General features: G+C 31.7%; 2 protein-coding genes across 5 annotated transcripts; one reads left to right on the top strand and one right to left on the bottom strand.

The window, feature by feature from the left end:
* Positions 1-192: 192 nt before the first annotated feature.
* LOC106649961 (glycerol kinase-like) lies at positions 193-3,813 on the bottom strand. Of its 3 annotated transcripts, XM_014367695.2 has the most exons (12): positions 3,329-3,419; positions 3,123-3,247; positions 2,665-2,946; positions 2,293-2,551; positions 2,002-2,219; positions 1,712-1,924; positions 1,526-1,636; positions 1,186-1,442; positions 902-1,107; positions 662-799; positions 521-595; positions 193-461 (listed from the first exon to the last, which is right to left on the bottom strand). In XM_014367695.2, exons 3-12 carry the CDS (start codon positions 2,755-2,757, stop codon positions 370-372), a joined length of 1,662 nt encoding a protein of 553 aa, XP_014223181.1. In that variant the 5' UTR covers positions 2,758-2,946; positions 3,123-3,247; positions 3,329-3,419; the 3' UTR covers positions 193-369. The 3 variants fall into 3 exon arrangements, with proteins under 3 accessions (XP_014223181.1, XP_023315288.1, XP_014223199.1); XM_023459520.1 differs by lacking the exons at positions 3,123-3,247; positions 3,329-3,419 and adding an exon at positions 3,733-3,813; XM_014367713.2 differs by lacking the exon at positions 3,123-3,247 and having other exon boundaries at positions 3,248-3,412.
* Positions 3,812-8,176, top strand: LOC106649936 (zinc finger protein 431-like). 2 transcript variants are annotated; one of them, XM_014367677.2, is made up of 12 exons: positions 3,835-3,895; positions 4,136-4,311; positions 4,391-4,644; positions 4,714-4,983; positions 5,050-5,265; positions 5,336-5,903; positions 5,976-6,156; positions 6,228-6,465; positions 6,618-6,758; positions 6,962-7,066; positions 7,138-7,275; positions 7,512-8,176. In XM_014367677.2, the coding sequence occupies exons 3-12, from the start codon at positions 4,417-4,419 to the stop codon at positions 7,743-7,745; spliced, it is 2,319 nt and encodes a 772-aa protein (XP_014223163.1). In that variant the 5' UTR covers positions 3,835-3,895; positions 4,136-4,311; positions 4,391-4,416; the 3' UTR covers positions 7,746-8,176. The 2 variants fall into 2 exon arrangements, with proteins under 2 accessions (XP_014223170.1, XP_014223163.1); XM_014367684.2 differs by lacking the exon at positions 4,136-4,311 and having other exon boundaries at positions 3,812-3,895.
* Positions 8,177-18,972: the final 10,796 nt, after the last annotated feature.

Raw genomic sequence — 18,972 nt, 5'->3', positions numbered from 1 at the left:
AATTATATAACATTGAAATAACAATTACAATAACTTAAACAATACTGTACAAAATTTAAATTCACAAAAAAGAATTCAATTTCACAAATAAAATTCTGAAAAATTAACAAAAGCTTGATATCATACACTGTAAAAAACGTAGCAATAGATAAATAATTATTATTATTCTTTTAAAATATCACCTCGTTAAGAATCACTATTTTTATGATAAGTAATTCATCATTTTTAAATATCTCTGTTTTAAAAAGTATAAAAAAAAATTATCTTTTGGCGAAATTAAATGCAATATTCCAATATAGAACAGTAGTACGTTTAAGAATGCTTAATACTTTTTTGGCTAAATTTGATCTAATAAATACTCTTGAAACTTCATGTCCAAACTTTGGCAAACAATAACAAAAGCAAGGTGCCAAACATAAATAAGCCAGATGCTGCCATTTTATTAATGTCCTCCTCCTCCTCTAGAAATAAATTAGCAATTTAAAAAATTTATTTATTTTTTATTTTTTATGAAACTTACCTGAAGGACCATCAGTTTCCCAATCGAGGCTACGTTCTATACCCTTTTTCCATTCTAAATATAGTATATCTCGTTCTGTAAATATTATAGTTAAGAATTATAATTTAATTTAATTTATTTTTATGTAAGTGAATGTAATACCATTTTCTGTTATAGCAGGTGAAAAATGATCACTAGGAACGTTGTTTCCTACATTGATATCCCATTTCTTTATTCCTTCGGCGCATCCTGCAGCAATTGCTACTCCTAAAGCTGTTATTTCACACATAACTGGCCTGACTACATGTTACCATTAAGTTACCATGAAAATATATAACACATTATTATTTTTAATATTTTATCGAAAAAATTGCTCATTTTGATAATGGTTGATAAACTCACCAACGGGAACTCCACATATATCAGCTTGCATTTGCATAAGTTGACTATTACTTGTCATGGCACCATCAACCAACAATTTTGTCAAAGTCATTCCTGTATCCTCTTTCATCGCTTCTAAGATATCTCTAGTTTGAAAACATACAGATTGAAGAGCAGCTTTGACAATATGACCATAGTTAACATCTTCTGTAATTCCACAAATAACACTGCAAATAAAGTTTTTTTAACATGATCAACTGTTTATGGGTCTTTTATTTAAGAAACTCTCAAAAAGTTAGTATTACCTTCTTGCATCTTTTCTCCAATATGGAGCATAGAGACCTGAAAATGCAGGTACAAAAATAATTTTATTATCATGGCTCAGTTTTTCAGCTATAGTTTCTGTCTCTTGAACATTTTTGATAACTTGTAAATTTTCTTTCAACCATTTAATTATTGCACCAGCAATAGCAATAGAACCCTCTAGCGCATAGACTGGATCAGCTTTGGGTCCAAATTGATAAGCCACAGTTGTCAATAAACCATGGGATGACTCAACAATCTGTAAAGTATAAATTGAGATGACATAATAATTTCATTTTATGACTGAAATACTAAATTATTTTAGTTACAGAAGTATATTACCTTTGTTCCAGTATTATACAGTAAGAAACATCCTGTTCCATAAGTACTTTTTGCTTGGCCATGTTGAAAGCACATCTGACCAACGAGAGCTGCTTGTTGATCACCCAGACACTAAAATAATTATTAATTAAATTCTAATATTTAGTAAAATCTTTCTAATAAATTAGGAAATTCATATGATCTTACACCAGAAATAGGAACTCCTTGTAAAACACCATCTACTATATTACCATAAATCTCTGAAGAGCTTCGAATTTCAGGCAGTACCTCTAAAGGAACGTCAAAAAATGATAACAAAAATGGATCCCATTTAAGATTCACTAGGTTCATCAGCATTGTTCTAGAAGCATTTGTGACATCTGTACAGTGTACTCCACCTTTTATACCTCCAGTCAAGTTCTAAATAAAATGTTTTTATAACTTCTCAAATATAAAAATTGTTTTTTTACAAAATTTATTATAAATTCAATCAATACCCATATAAGCCAGGAATCAACAGTTCCAAACATGCATCTTTTTTCTTTTATAGCATCTTGAACTTCTTTAACATTGTTCATGAGCCACCTCATTTTCAAAGCACTGAAATATGGACTTATTGGTAAACCACAGATTGATTTTAAGTAGTCTTTATTTTGATTGCGTACTTTTTTTAAAAGTTCATCTATTATAGAAGTTGTTCGCATATCCATCCAAACTTTGAAAATATTTTTTAAAAACTTTAATTTTTCTATTCATGTACACAATTGAGACGAATCGTTAATATTTACCAATAGCATTGTGTAAAGGTTTTCCAGTCTGAGTATCCCAAGCAATAGTAGTTTCTCTTTGATTTGTTATTCCAATGGCAACGATATCAGCTGGATTGATAGTTAGTTGCTTTAAATTTTCTACAGTTTGTGTCAAACACTCATGAACAGCGTCAAGAATTTCCATAGGATCTTGTTCAACCCAACCTTCTTTAGGATAAAATACCTTTAGTTCTTTTTGATGGTATGTCAAAACCTCAGCTGTATTGGCAGCAAAAATCTGTTCCCAAAAATATTTTCATATCAAAATTATTTAGCATCTCATACAGAATTACATAATACCTCATAACAGAATACCCAAAAATGAGTATAAAATATGAGAAAAGTACTAACCAAGAATCTAACGCTGCTAGTGCCTTCATCAAGCGCTCCGATAAGCGGTCCATACCTGTTTCCTGCCCCAGAGGGACTTGATTCTTCTGCCATTTTAAGTAATTAATCCAAAAAAGCCCTCTCCAAAATGTATCCTAGACTCGTTGATAAGTCGCTTGCAACTGGTTCGAGATCACAAACATTCAACGTAATCAGCGTATATTTTATATATTTGCTTGCTGAACTTTAGCTCCCACCACAACGTTTTTAGGACAAGTTCACGTCTTATAAAAACGTCATCACCTACATATACGAAAAAAGATAAAAATGATACAAACGATGATTTGCAACATACAACAAACACGTCTACACTGGATGACTTTTTAAAATTTTGAAATAATTTACATAATTCGGAACTCATGAGTATATCGCAATTATCAAAATTATTTTCATCTCAATTTATATGAGTAAAAACTTACCGATACGTGGTAAACTCGTTTAATTCAGAGAATTAATATTTATTAACCCAGTATATGATATCAACTGATTATGATGCGCGCGTCTTCGGCACGTGCGATCAACATGATGCTAAATGCATACATACCTATAATTGAAGTGAAACTTTAATGATACTTCAATAATTATAGTTTCATTGTAGTTACGATTTCATAAAAAATGATTTTACTTCATTTTATTGATTTGTAAATAGTTAAGTTACAAAATTAGAAAATCCCAACAGTTTCCAATAAAATTGCACTAAATTGATCGAAATGTCAGTATGAGTACTACTGAGTAAACAAAATGATTAATTTCAAGTTAATTTGTACATAAAATTACAATACTAATTTGTCAAGCATAAATTTTAACAAAATCAAGTATCGATCATTTAAATGTAAGTAATTGTTTCAATTTAATCATATATTCAACATATTTGCAAATTAGCGAGAGCGTGACAAAAACAATTTAAACAATTTGATAAAAAATCGATTTAGCTCCTGTGCTACCAAATTTACTCTCCCATTTACAAAGTATATAACGTGACGTCACTTCAAGTTACAAGACGCCGGACAGTAGATAGGTATAACTTACCACCACTATCTGGGATCACTATTATAAGTAGGCACTACAGTCTGAAGTCCGAACAATCAACAAGCTTAACCCATAATGCCTATACACTATACAGTTGTGATTGTTGTGAATAGCGTCGAAGTTGCCTTACCAATCGCTTCGATTTCAAAGACAAAATTTTCAAGTCAGTGCTGACAACATTTGTTTTTATACCTATACGCATACTTGTTAAATACATTAATTATGAACAAACTATGTTTTGAACTTTTCCCTTGTCATTTTTTTTTGTATTATTTTTATAAAATTTTGTATTATGATCTGTTCTTGAAATCACGTGATTTTTAACAAGCTTGCTTTTTTTTCACTTTGTCCAAATCGACATATTCAAATTTTCTCGTAAATTCAGAGATTTTCATTTTTCTAGAGTTCATAATTTTTCTATGAAGAAAAAAAAACAATCATCAACAATAAGGCTCTCCTGCAGTATTGTTATTTTTCGTTCCAAAGTGTACATAACCTCACAATCGTTCAAGCATTCCATTGCACTATGCAAAAGTTTTATTTAAATCGCTTTTAACTTATAAACTTTATGAACACTAGGTAGATTTTAAAAATAAGTATTTTCTACATTTTTTAAAATTGAGAAATCTTGTACATAACATTTTTTTTTTATTTTCAGATTAACGAGATATCATAATCAACACGATGACATCTTTGATAGGAAAGGAAATTGTCAATCCTAACTGCTTTGTTTGTAACAGTAAAGTGGGTGTTACATCAAGAACCAGTATTAATATTTTTGGAAATGATGCTGTGACGCATTTAAATAGCCCTATTATCAATTTATTATCTTCAGTTCTACAGATTGAAATTAATGAAAAAATTGTTCATTCCTCAGTTATGTGTAAAAAATGCTACAAGACCATTAATGAGGTAACTAACTAACTTACAGAAAAGTTTTTTTTTCAATATATTTGAACTTAATTGTATTATTATTTAAAGATTGATGAAACAGAGAATAAACTGAAGCAGCTCAAAGATGACATTTTAACATTGTTTACTAATACAACTTCTAAAATCAATAAAATAACTACAAATGGCAATGAGATCATTGATCAAATTGAGAATGATATTGAAAATGATGATATGGATCATGAAACACTTACTACAAAAAACACAGATGAGAATAATGGGTTAACAGATGCTAAAAACATTAAAAATGACGCATCCGGAAACATATTACCTGTGTCCAAATTGCAACTTGCATTTCAAGTAAGATTTTTTTTCAAATCCTTTCATTGCATATTTATAAAAAAATATAATAATTTACTTATTTAGGCAAATGAAATAGTTGTTGAAGAATTTACAAATGAAAATACGATTCCGCATTTGCAAGGAGTGAGTAATGAAGATAATGAATGCATGGACTCTCAAGATATTGGTACTACTGAAGATATTGAAAAACATGTAAATGAAGACAACAGTCAAATAGAGGAAGTAATCATCGAAAAAACTCAGTCAATTAAAAAATCCAAAGTTGATAGTGCATTAGAGGTAAAATTACTGCTAAAATTATATTTAATAGTAGATTATAAGATATTTTTATAATGATTTAAAATTTCAGACTATTATGCGAGATGGTGATAGTTACAAATGTTTACTATGTTCAGAAGAAAACAGAGAAAGCCAAGATGCAAAAAGTATTATGAATCATATAAAAGAATTTCATGATGCACGAGTGTACATCTGCGATTTATGTGGTGAATTTTTCAAAAAAAGAACAGAGTTGTCACAACACTACGATGATCATGTAGAGAGAGAAGAAGGAGATTTTCAATGTGAAGTTTGCAATAGAATCTTTAGCAATTTACGCTTATTCCGTATACATAAACGTGTTCACTACCAACAAGCCAAAACTTGGTCTTGTGAGCAATGTGGTAAAAAATATAATTCCAAAAATTTACTTGAAGAACACACAAATACTCACACTGGTAACAGACCATATGTTTGTGAAGTATGTGGTAAAGATTTTGCATCAAAGTATTCTCATCGAGCACATGCTAAAACTCATGAAGCCAGAGCTAGACCTCATGAATGTAATCAATGTTCAAAAACTTTCTTAAGTCAGCAAAATCTAACTCAACATTTAAAAACCCACAACGGTGTTAAAGAATTTGTATGTGATACATGTGGTAAGTTAAATCAATTTTTTATATCATAATTAGCATTGATTGAAGAATAATTTATACAAAACTGTATTCCAGGGAAAGCATTTGGATCTTCACACAATTTGGAAGTTCATAAAATTGTCCATACAGGATATAAACCTTTTATTTGTAATATATGTGGTAAAGCTTTTGCAAGAAAAGCTGAAATTAGAGATCATGAACGAACTCATACTGGTGAAAAACCTTATCAATGTGAATTTTGTGGTGCCACTTTTAGGTTTTTATACATTTCAGTATTTTAATTTTGTTATATTGAAATTAAATTGATAATAATTTTAACATTTTTAGTCAAAGATCAAATTTACAGTCTCATAAACGAGCTACTCATTACAACGATAAAAGATACAAATGTGACGATTGCGGAAAAGGTTTTAAAAGAAGAAGGTTATTAGATTATCATACCAAAGCTGCCCATACTGGTGAACGTCCTTACAAATGTGAAACTTGTTCTGCAACTTTTGTTTATCCAGAACATTTCAAAAAACACATGCGTATTCATACAGGAGAAAAACCTTACTTATGCGAGGTATTATATAAAGCAAAATAAACTTATTTAATCATTTGTTTATTCAGTCAGATTTTAAAATTTAAATATATAAATATATTTATAATTTGTTCACAATAATATAATATGTCATATTTTTTATAATATCAAGATTTCAATTTTTTATTTTCTAGGTTTGTGGTAAAGCTTTCAATAGTAGAGATAATCGTAATGCACACAGATTTATACACAGTGATAAAAAACCATATGAATGTTTAGTATGTGGAATGGGATTTATGAGGAAGCCATTACTTTATTCACATATGCAAACACAAGTTAGTAAATTGATTGATCATTACATTTCAAGAACATTCTTATGTCAACTTTTGAATGAATATTTTTAAATAATTTTTATTATTTCATAGCTAATATCTTTTATGAAACTTATGTCAATTTGACAATTTAACATAGACAATTTTTTAAAATACAACATTATAAATTTTATTAACGGAACATTATTCATTAAAATATATTTTAGGGACATTTAAATGATACTATTGTTGTTAATCAACCAAGGTTAACATCCGATGACAACATCATTCTACAAGATAACTCTCTTCAGTTGGTTATGGAAAGTACTGAGGTAAAATTTTATATATAACAATAAATAGTTCAGAAAAATTTAGAATTTTATAAAAATTGATGAAATTTTAGGATGAAAATTCTGGAGTATATGTCACGGAACTCAATGACCACATAATAATCCAAGACGGTGGTGAGCAAAAAATAGTGAGAATTGCAGGGGGAAGCATCAGTGGTGCAAACATGAATAACGTAATCGTCGATAGAGAGGTACGTAATTTTTGATAACATAAGAGTCTGGAACCCAGCCTAAAATTCAATATTTCAAACAAGTTTTCTGAAAATTTTACTGAATATTTCTTTAAAAGGCTCTATCGAAAGCTTCAAATGATGTTCTTAAACTCTCTTTGTTTGAAAATTTGAACTTTTGGCTGGGGTCCCTGCGGGTTTTAATTTTTTACTACTTTGGAATAAACGTTTAATATTCGATTTAAAAAAAAATGCAGGGAGAAGAAGATATGGAATTTAACGATGGCTTGATTGAGTGTAAAGAAGAAGTTGATGACAGCGAAGGAGTCTATGAGTATCAAGATGAAGATGGTAATACTATAGTTTTGCCTGCTGGCTCTGATATAAAACAAATTATTGATCCTATTGATAAAAGTGTAAAATATGTTCAAATAAGTGTTGCGGATACGGTAACTGATAGTAAAAACTGGATAAATATTATTCAGAGTTAATGTACATTGAAGTAACTGCTCATAGTTATTTTATTTAAAAGTTAGAATTAATTTTTTTGGTCGTTACCCGGCGACATTTTTTATAATAGACACTTCCATTACACGTTATCGTTTTTTTTTATGTGAAAAAAGGTCAAAATGATGATTCGTTTCGATGTAAATTTTGGTTATTTTAATCATTTTAACCGGTAATCATGATGAAATCTTCTCTTTTTTTTATTTTTCAAAACGCAAGGAATATATTTGAAATATTGAAACATTCTTTTTAATAAAGACGGTGCTGTAATAAGAATTTAAGCATAATGCATAATGATTACCAGCATAAGCGGTTTCAACTCACTTCCATGATTGATAAAAAATTGTGTTAAAAATTTTAAATAATTTTGTACCAACTTACATTTGATAATAAAAGTACTTTTAGTGTGAATTCAATGTCAAAATATTTTTATTAAATAAAAAGAAATTCATTACAATTATATAGCTTTTATTTCATTGTCTCTTTTTCTACCATTATCGTTTTCAGCAAATAAGACTTTTAATGTCAACCTATTAATAAAGAACAACAATGATTTTTATAAAGAAAATCCTTTGATTGTACTCAGTCGTTCATATAAGAAATACTATATAGTGAAGGGCGCGATTCAAAGACGATTTTAAGAGTATATATATATAACGACTGAGAAAATTTCGACTTGATAAAATTACTTACGCTCAATTAAACTTTCCTCGCGAGCGTGTATAACGATTAGGCAGCGTGGCAAAGCTGTCATTGTCGGCAAGACTCTTCTTTCTCTGTCTTTGTCCCACTCTCTCTTTTTTCTCACTTCAATTCAACCATCATTTATCAGACTCGAAAATGGAGTGAAGAAACGATCCTGTTGGAAGCATTGTTCCTTGCAGATGTCTGGCAAGTGAACTCTTTTATCATAGATGGTGTGACTTTACATTTAACGATTTTCTAAAGCCAATTAGTTTAAAAAAACTTTTAAGACTTGAAGGTTGAAACAATGGAATTTAGTTTATTTTCACCAGAGAGTACCTTTAGTGTGACCGAGCATAAATAATAGGTACATCCAATATTGAAAAAATATATTCCACAGATTGTTGTTAAACCAGTTTCAGTAATTAAAACGAACATTTCGTACCAAACAAAGATATAATCAGCGAATTATGCATCATCTGCTCAAACGCTTATAAAATGAGGGTCCCAATTTGCTACTACTTTTGAGTCACTATGATGCTTGTTAAAATTGACTACTTTTTACTCATCATGAACTAACCGAATGAAAAATATTAAGAACTGTCAATCAAGCAGAGATTTGAATTGGATTTTTTTACACCGCGCTCCTAACTGTATTCGGTAATCTGAAAATGCAATAAAACAATTTTGATTTTTTTGAGGTAGCCCACTGGCTACTTACCTCCTTGAACATGGTAATTTTATTATACATTATCCGAAAAAATTATTAATTCAGTTGAACAAAAAAAATTAAAGAATTGTTTGTGAGTATAAGTATGGGTTGAAAAACAAGCTGAAACTTATACATAAACTTAGCAGTTCATCTACAATCGAAGCAGCGAGTATATGTTCATCTAAATGACATTTATATATCTATAACTCGAAGGTGTAAACGGAATATCGAGTTTCTTGACCGCAACAGAATCCGTCATCCGCGTTTAAGAAGAATCGCGCACAATCGATTCGATTAATTAATTGAGCGAGTCTGATCGAATGCCGGTGTATTTTGAGCCGCAGCTCCTTCCGAGCACGACATACATATTCGCTCTTCGCTCGTCACGGAATATCATTTCATGCGTGTATTAGAGAGATGAAATGTTACAGCCACCAAACGAGTGTCGGCTATATTTAATGAGCCTGACGATTCTACAGCCACGTGCAGTGTCTCTTCGTCGTTATAGAAATTTGCTGTCGCCGTCGTCGCTAATGCCAATTCGATGTTAAATTTTCTAAGCCTTCATGGATAATGCAAGAGGTCTCAAATACTACCATTTGATACAGTGGCAGTCATTAATACACGTATTATGTGAATTGAATTGTTTGCTTCTGTAGCGACATTAATTTAATTGACCAATTTTTTTTAATTCGCGAAGTCAACTTTTATTTTTGAGCGTCCGAGTTATAAAAATTTCATTTTGCTACTTCCGATACGACTTTATTTTTTTAATGTGGAATAAAGTTATTCACATACATGAGTCCTAATGAAGGATCAACTATACCTCGAATGCTGAACTAACGACATGATTCATTGAAAACTAAAAAAGCCGATTTACTTTTCGGGTATAAATTAAACAATTGAATCAATTAAAGACCGTGATAATGTAATATAATAGTGAAATTGCAGAAAAATTATAGTTAGGAAGTGAAAACCCGAAGAGTTGGTTAGAAACTTACCCCTAGAAAAAAATTGAATTATTTGAGCCGTTGGAGTTGTTAATTAAATGACGAATAGGCCACACCGAGCGATGAAATAATAAATTGTTTTTACGCATGAAATATAGCAGCAGCACGACAAAAAATTTCTATACGTGCTTATGAACTATGATGATGTGAACGAGCGTAGAGTTATTAAGCAATATGCTTTTCATCAATTTGTTTTTCCTCCCTCTTATGAAGTGCTAAAGCTTGTTACCATGTTTTACCGGACAAATTAATGATCGAGTGAGAAACTCACAGCTTTCATGATTTTGCATTATCATAATTTCTCCAAAATATGAAATTTGCATGGATGTTATGTCGTCGTGACAATTCACTGTTTAATTGGCTGATATATGTGTCTGTTAATAGTGTATCAGCTCATTAACGTACGTCATTAAAGTTGCGTCAGATTTCGGTAATTGATACCGGCTGTTGAAGCAAAGGGGAATGGCGTCCTGGAATTAGATTTCATTTTACACATTAAATTCAATAATTATACTTACATAAAACACAGCATCAACGCAGAAAATTCGTGTTCAAAACATAAACAAATCAATTTTAAGTATATGAGTTTAATCGTTTTTAATGCTACGTCTATTTTTTATTTAATTAGCTAATGTGATACGTCTGAGTTCAGTTCTAAAGCAGTCATAAATGAGGTGGAGAGACAAAAATTGAAATAAAGGAGTAGACATTTAAAAGTCTAAGCAATCACTGCTGATGAAAAAATCTTGCTCATCGACACCGTACTCTACTGTCTATTTTTATAGAGCACAATGGTCATCTTCCGTTTACCCACTGTTCGAGCTATATGAGATCTTTCATATCATATTTTAATCAGAAATACCGAAAAAATGCTAAAGCATTGTCTTTGGATTTTCTTTGCAATTATAGATTGATGACTACATTTCATCCTTTCACCGGATAATACAAGCAAAACTAGCACTGAGAGTTTAATAAACCCGACTATATGTGTGAAAAGTAATCGATTTACACGAGGATTAGCGCTTGCCAACTTTCTCAACTTTTTTTTTGCTTCCTTTTTTTTCAATCGGCTTTTCAACGATCACTGCGCAGCAGTCTCAAGTGGCAATTAATCCACTTTATCTTATAGAGTGTACCCACTAGATTGAACCATCACATGTACGATTTCGATTGGAAAGATAAGCTTCACGTCACTTGCAGGAGACTTATTGTTTTCCCCCTTTTAGAACAAATAATGACTTTTTCAATCTCATTGGTATCTTTATCGATTAATATGAATTGTGACATCATTCTAATTTGTCTTTTACGTTACTCGTCGAAAAGATTTTCTGCAACTTGGACCAGTGATATGGTTTTATTTGATGTACTTCAGCATGCTTCATAAATATCATATTGAATGATATAGGTATAATGAAAAACGCCATCATTATTTAATTAAATTTTTTTTAATTTATTGAAAAATGCAATCTTGCATTTAAAATGATTGTCACGTAACTTGACTGTATAAAATAATGATATTATTATTAATAATATTTCATTTCAATCAAGGATTAAGGACTCAAGCGTTTGTTTAATCGATGCGTGCAATGAAGATGTGAGACATGAAACATTTTTTAATCCTTATAATAGATCGATTTAAAGTTTTACACGAAGTTGACTTCATTGTTTAACATCCGGAAGATAGGTATACAAGTTCAAGTTTCGAATGCTTCATTCGTACAAGCCCTATCTTGCCTTGCTAGTTTCCTCGAAAACTAGGAAAGTGGCCTTTAATGGTCATTACTTCGAGAATTAGCTTATCGCATTTCAAGTGCTGTAGTTGTCTTTTGTTCAATGGTCTCGACGTTAAAAATTCAAAATATTTAATTTCAAATTATAAAAAATGACCTAGCCTTAATATATATATGAGTTCAAAGAAATGGAATCTGCATTATCTCCAGCTGATTTCTTTCTCTATGATAAATTTTCTCTCGCTCGAAAAAATAGTTGAGTTTCTAGTACAGCAGCATGGCGCTCGAGACTTTTTCTGCAACTGTGCTACGAGCAGTTTTTACTTTTCTCCGAGTTTCTAGCAATGACAAGGAAACGCAAAACAGATGATCCGCTCGCGGGAGTAAAAAACCGAGAAAAGAAAACATCTAAGTCAGTGAAAAGAAGGGAGAAAGAAGTAAGATCGACGAGGAGCTTCGCGGATTAGCATATTATTTTATGCCTCACACTCGCCGGAGGCTGTCGTCGTTTTCGTCGTAGCGAAAAACAGGTTCGGCTCAATGGACGAGTGCGCGCAGCAGCGGCAGCTTCGTCGATTCCGAACTTTCTAAATCTGCTTCCTCTTCGTGCCAAGGCGCATATAGTTTGAACAATACCCGCCCACCGATGCTGTCAGCCTGTCGCGTCTCATTAAAGTAGCCGAGCAGGGCAAAAAAGATCCCCAGGCAGTTTTAAGCGCGTTTCTTTTCTTTTTTGCCCCTGCCTCCCGCGCATATATACAGCACGTATAACTATACGCAGCATACGACAGAAGCAGCGCGTCACTGGGCTGCTCGAGGGCAAACATATGAAAATCCGTTGCAGGACACTTCCGTGCGCGCGAGCGCCAAGAAAGACTGCATTTACCGTGTTTAACTTTTCAAGACGAAAACTGGGAGTATCGGCGAAAATGCCCGCTTGCACCCAGTTTTACATGTATAATGTGAGGCAATGCGAAAGCGTATTGTACGTTTTCATTTTGATTTTTCTAGGACGGAGTTCTGGGATGAACTCGGAAACGAGTTTTTGAATCAGGGACTTAGCATATTTGTAAACTAGATTGAATTCCCAATAAATATCTTAACTTACGAGTTACCTTTCTTAATTAAATGCCAATGAATTGGCAGCAGATTTATTTTTGAAAAATTGATCGATATAAGACCTACTTTTAAATTCATGTGATGAATCTTGCTGTTCAGCTAATAGTACACTCTCGAGCTATAAATTCCAAGTCGATTTCTTAATTATTTTAATTATACTTTTTCATGATAACCGAAAATTACCCATATGCACCAGCACGCGCGACTTGTACATTTAGTATCGAGCTTTTGAATTTGACCAATGATTGATAGTACTCACTTCATTGGCTTTTGCGAGAAAATATACCATACAACTTTAGAACTTATCTTCATTTTCCCCTTGTCTTCGAGATTTCGTGAGAAGTTATTTCGACTAGTGCACAGTGAAATAGTTGTCTGTATGCCAAAAAACTTCCATTGATACTTTTTTGCCTGGATAATGCATTTTCGCTTACCTACCGGCATATTTTCAAATAAGCAAGATAATTTCATGCAGAAAATAGGAAATGAATACGTTGCATTATATATCATTTAACTATTGAATTTTAATATTTTTACTACTTTTCATTTTATTCGTGTATTTTATGAATATTTTTTACCAAATATTTAATTATTTTTTTGTTACTTTTAAAATCTGATGAATACGAGTGCATGGCTCAGCTCATTTAAGTCTGACACCTGTGAAAATTCACCAGAATCTTCAGTTTTTATTTTTCATCGTGAACTCGATTAAAATTATTTAGTTCATTTTTGAGCATATGACTTTTTTATCAAAATATTTTAAGCTCAGTCTCTTGAAATTGAACCGTACTTTAAAAAAATATTATTAACACTTGAAAAAATAAACAAATGTGGTATGACCTTAAAATTTTTACAAATTTTCCCTTTTTATGTACTGTAGGAAAAGTTAGTAAAGTAATACCGCGTAACAGACATTATTGTTTTACATATGGTTGAAATGTGAAAGAGGTACATAAAAAACTTTTAAAAAATTTACCTAACCAGAAGTATGCTACTTTTAATTCAACAATTCTGTAGATAATCTAAGACATGTAATAAGTGACGTAATTTACTGAAAAAATCGCAATGAAATATGTTATTCTTTTATTCGTTAAAAATTAAAAAAATTAAATCCCTACACATGAAATGGAATAACACTCCTTTTTTTTCTTAATATTTTTCATAAATATAAAAAATAAAAGAAATCAAGTGCCAACGGCGCGTTTTAACCCGTTTCGGGCCAAATACGGACGAAATTTCAGTTATTTTTTCATTCGCTGTAAACTCTGTGAAAAAATTATGTCAGAAATGTCAGAATAGTCATAACCGACGTAAAATTTTATGAACTTTTCGAATCCGGCATCAGAATTGTCAAAAAAGTTGATGTGTAAAAGTTATGAACAATTAAACAATAAAAAACACGATTTTTTTGAAAAAAAATTTGATTTGATCCGAATTTTCGAGTCGAAACAGACTTGCTCTATAGGTCTAACACGTTTTTTTTGCGTCCATGGGGTGTAGACTTAAAAGTACAATAGTTAAGATATCGAAATTCAACATTTTCTCTATAACGTTTTGTTCCTAGGCGCTTGGTTGACATATAAAAAAATTGACTACATTCATATACGGTTTTTTTCTACGAAGCGCCATTTTCGTGTCCGCCATGTTAAATTTCGATATCGTAACTATTGTACTTTTAAGTCTACACCCCATGGACGCAAAAAAAACGTGTTAGACCTATAGAGCAAGTCTGTTTCGACTCGAAAATTCGGATCAAATCAAATTTTTTTTCAAAAAAATCGTGTTTTTTATTGTTTAATTGTTCATAACTTTTACACATCAACTTTTTTTACAATTCTGACGCCAGATTCGAAAAGTTCATAAAATTTTACGTCGGTTATGACTATTCTGACATTTCTCACATAATTTTTTCACAGAGTTTACAGCGAGTGAAAAAATAACTAAAATTTCGTCCGTTTGGCCCGAAACGGGTTAATTTTGAAATAACTCTTATTTTAAAAATATGTAGAAATTGAAGGGTGCGCGTCGCGCTCTACATGACAAATATGACAGTAACAAATATAATAAAATCAGAGGTGACACGCTCTCCCTGTACTAGTTTTAGCTTCTTAACTTTCTTTACATTCTCTTTTACCCATGTAGAGTGAGAAAAAAAGATAGTTCACACTTGGATCGCGAAGTAAAAAGTACTTGGCGAGCGCAAGAAGCAATGATGTTACCGATAAGTAGTTTGTTAGAAAATTTGGTTGATTCAACAGATACCTATGGCACAACAGCGCTAGCCAAAGGTCTGTTTGACGGTCTAATTGTAAACTACGTTAAATGTAATTGATTATAAATTTTTAATTGTGACAACTTTATTTTTATTTAATAAATTTTATTCGAAACATATTTTTTATTCGTATTAAAAAAGTTGTCTCTTGACAATAAATTTTTTTTAATTTTTGGAGCAAATATTCATTTAATAAGGAAATATTTATTTAAAAATGTTGTTTAAAAATAACTGCATTATGGATAGAACAATAATGTCATCTTCAGCGAAAGAATTTGATAACTTTTAGTAATTTAATAATTTAAATGTGTCCACTTCGTAAGGGCGTTTGACAAACGGTGAGCAACCTATGGAAAAAAATATTTTAAAATTAATAAACTTATACTATTCAAATTCTCATATTATAATTGGCTTGCGACATGATATTATTATATTTTCATCCGAGATATGATTACATAATTATAAATTTAATTTATAGTAATTCTATACAAGGTATTACAACTTTTTCATGCCTTCTGAAAAAAATGTCGACCATTCGATTTCACAGAGAATCAGCCATATACAAAGTTAGGATTTTTGGACTAAATCTCAGTGTATAAATAGTGGATTCATAAAACTATTATATATGCGAAAAAATACTCCTTTTTATAGCTTGTTAGGGGTTAGCATTTGGATTGAACGGAAAAATCGGGCATATATTGTTCTTGTGAAATTCATTGTCAGCTCATATAAAAAGATTTCTTCGCTCTTAGACTGCACGCGGAAGAAGAGGCAAGAAATAAAAAAAAAAACAGGCATACCCAAGGTAAAAGAAAATACAACTAAGGAAACTCTTCTCGAAGTTGTATGCGTGCGCGCATATGGTATGTACCAATATAGCGAATCCTTAGGTATAGTTGCCGAGTTTCGGCAGTCGAGCGAAATTTATGAGGTCTTGAGCTGATGGGGTTTTCGTGTGCTCATTTCATCCTAATATCGTTATATATACTGCAAAAGGCCATGTATATGTATAGAGCTAGCGTATAGAGTTATTTACTCCACTGTGGCGTTCTGTTATCGCTCTTAATTCAGCACCTTCCTTTCTTTTTCGTTCGAATGACCAGTATATTTATTGGGTGCACAACGCAACGCTCACCCACTCAATCTCATTGTTTTTTTTATTCCCAAAGCAAAAGATTAAATAAAAAAGGATGGTGCTGTGATTAAAGGGCAAAAAAGTTTTTGATTCTGCGCGAGAGAATAAGCTAAAATAAAAAGTTTTTCGCGGTCTGGAATAGACTCGCCGCTATATAAATATCTATGCAATTGTGTGCTCTCAGAAAATGAGTTACCGATGAAATTTTTGTGTCATCCGCAAATTGGCGGCAGTACTGTACAGTATAAACTACGACTAATATTTGTCGACAAAATGATGCCAACTTTTCATTCGAGCTACATTTTGCACATGATGAGCGCCAACGATAAATAATACCATGTAATCTAAGCTGGTACCTTTTTATTACACCCCTTGGTAATTTAAAGATAAGGAATTAATATTAATCAGGTTCAATAATAGTTTGTTAATTTGTTAAAACATAGTATTTATGAAATTGGCTACTCTTCTGATTGACAGTATATATAAAGCTTTTGAGGTTCGAATTTGGAGAATACATTTTTTAAAAATTCATTTTGAATTTTTGTATTTGTTCCATGAAAAAATCAATAAATTGTATTCGATGAAAAATATAAATCAATTTATGATCCATTGGCAAAGGATGGAATTTATGTGAAAATATATTTAAAAAAAGTTTTGCGCGTCTTCATTTTTCGTATCGCTTGATAAGGGTTGTAATTAATGAGTAATTTGATTATAAATAAACTAGAAACAACACTTTTTTGACCTTGCAAATAATTTTGTATCATGGTAGTTTTGTTAAAGAGAATTTTTTTTAACCCGACTTTTCACCTATCACAAGAAGTCGCATTTAAAAAAAACAGCTATTTTATTTACAGCTTAAAAATTTTATTGGTCAAAACCACCGGAAAGTCGACTTTTTCTCGACTGTCTCAGCAAGTTCGCTCCGGTGTTGATGGATTAAGTTAAAAAGAGAATTTTATGGAAATATTGAAAAAATTTATTAGTGGGCAGATTATTATCATTATGTAATATTAATGTGTATTTCATAAAATTTCTTTCTGCTATCTAGTAGGATAGAAGTAGCTTTCCTCTAAAAGTGACATTTGTAAGCGCGTGTACGCTCGCATATAGGTATATAAATACATAAATATAAACATGTAAACGTAAACGTAGATATTCAGAGAAGTAAACGTAATAAATGGAAATAAGAGGAGAAACAACAGCTAGCGAGATATGAGCGTCGCTTGATGCCATACTACGTGGAGTCGCTGCAGCACGTGCACGTGGCGACCGCAAAATGGAACTGTCGACGCGCGAGGTCGACCGCTATTATTCGTAAGGGAGTGATATAAAAAAAAGTAGCTGCTGCGTATAGTGCACGCGGAGAGAAAGAACGAAAGGCAATAGCGACGCAGTGGTCGCGTAGCCGCATGCATCTGCGAAGAATATTATCGGGAGCTCGTCCCATTACCCAGCGGAATTGCAGGCGTGAAATGCAAAAGGTTTTCTCTTTCACACCTACGTACACGCGCGCACACACACTTCGCTAACAATGAGCCGTGCCGTCCGAGCCAATGTGCGACAACATACATATACACATACTTACTCTCTATTTACCGTGTTTTTCACCATGACCGGACTTCTTGCTGCCTCTCTTGCTCCTGCTCTTCGTTCGCTACCCTCTTCCTTTTAGATTGAGAGCAACGAAAAGCTATTTACACGAGAAAAAAGAGAGAGTCGAGAACAACAACAAAAAAACATCGACTCTAACAGCTGAATGGAAAATGACGATAAATCGGAGAAAATCTTATTTTACGATTTAACCTTTTCCCTCTCATGAACAGTGTTGCCATTTTTTATTATCTCAAGGCAACCACATTATCGATACACTTTTTGTATTTGATATTACTTCCAGGAGAACCTAGGGATTTTCTAATTTCTGATCTGAACAGCGCTGTTTTAAAAAATAAGTAAGAATTATAGTAGTTCGATTTTTTCGCTCGAGCTCCTGTTCATACCATGAAAATATCCATTATAAATATATCGAGTATATTGATTCTTAATAATTTTTTATTTTAATACTTGTGGCAATTGTAACAATTTAATTAAATCAATTCATTTATTATACAAGCATTTATAAAATATCAGAAACGTATGTCAGTTATACTATACTTAAAGCGTACCTGTCGATCCATGAGAGTATCGAGTCCTTTATTAGAGATTATTATTTTTGTATTCATACAGAGCCCATGACGTGGCAGAAAACTAATCTTCAATATAATATAATGAATGAGACAAAAAAAGCAACGTGAAGTTTTTCTAATCATGAAGGGTGTGGAGATTCGAGGTCGCTAGTTAATTAAGGTGAGAGCACTCTAAAATCTATCAATCACATGAATGATCTTTTTAGTGACGATACAGTTTCCGTAGAAGCGATATAATACCTATAAAAGCTGGTTGCATATGTATGGTTACATATACGTATAAAATTAACGCACATTGATTAATGCACGAATTTCATTCTTGAATATTGAAGTCGTTGTAAAAGTAAAAATATGAAAAGTCGT

The sequence above is a fragment of the Trichogramma pretiosum genome, unplaced genomic scaffold, assembly GCF_000599845.2.
Source record: "Trichogramma pretiosum strain Unisexual culture from Peru unplaced genomic scaffold, Tpre_2.0 scaffold7, whole genome shotgun sequence".
Lineage (NCBI taxonomy): Eukaryota > Metazoa > Arthropoda > Insecta > Hymenoptera > Trichogrammatidae > Trichogramma > Trichogramma pretiosum.
Note: the sequence above shows the minus strand (reverse complement) of the source record. Positions and strands in the feature narration are given on the sequence as shown.

What these genes read in the sequence shown, in the direction of transcription:
- LOC106649961 (XM_023459520.1), bottom strand. Translation starts at nt 2,757, where the DNA reads ATGGCAGAAGAATCAAGTCCCTCTGGGGCAGGAAACAGGTATGGACCG. An exon ending in CTAGCAGCGTTAGATTCTTG is followed by an intron (nt 2,552 to 2,664) that starts GTTAGTACTTTT and finishes TTTTGGGAACAG; the next exon opens with ATTTTTGCTGCCAATACAGC. An exon ending in TGGAGAAAAGATGCAAGAAG is followed by an intron (nt 1,108 to 1,185) that starts GTAATACTAACT and finishes CTTTATTTGCAG; the next exon opens with TGTTATTTGTGGAATTACAG.
- LOC106649936 (XM_014367684.2), top strand. Translation starts at nt 4,417, where the DNA reads ATGACATCTTTGATAGGAAAGGAAATTGTCAATCCTAACTGCTTTGTT. An exon ending in GCTACAAGACCATTAATGAG is followed by an intron (nt 4,645 to 4,713) that starts GTAACTAACTAA and finishes TATTATTTAAAG; the next exon opens with ATTGATGAAACAGAGAATAA. An exon ending in ACGTAATCGTCGATAGAGAG is followed by an intron (nt 7,276 to 7,511) that starts GTACGTAATTTT and finishes AAAAAAATGCAG; the next exon opens with GGAGAAGAAGATATGGAATT.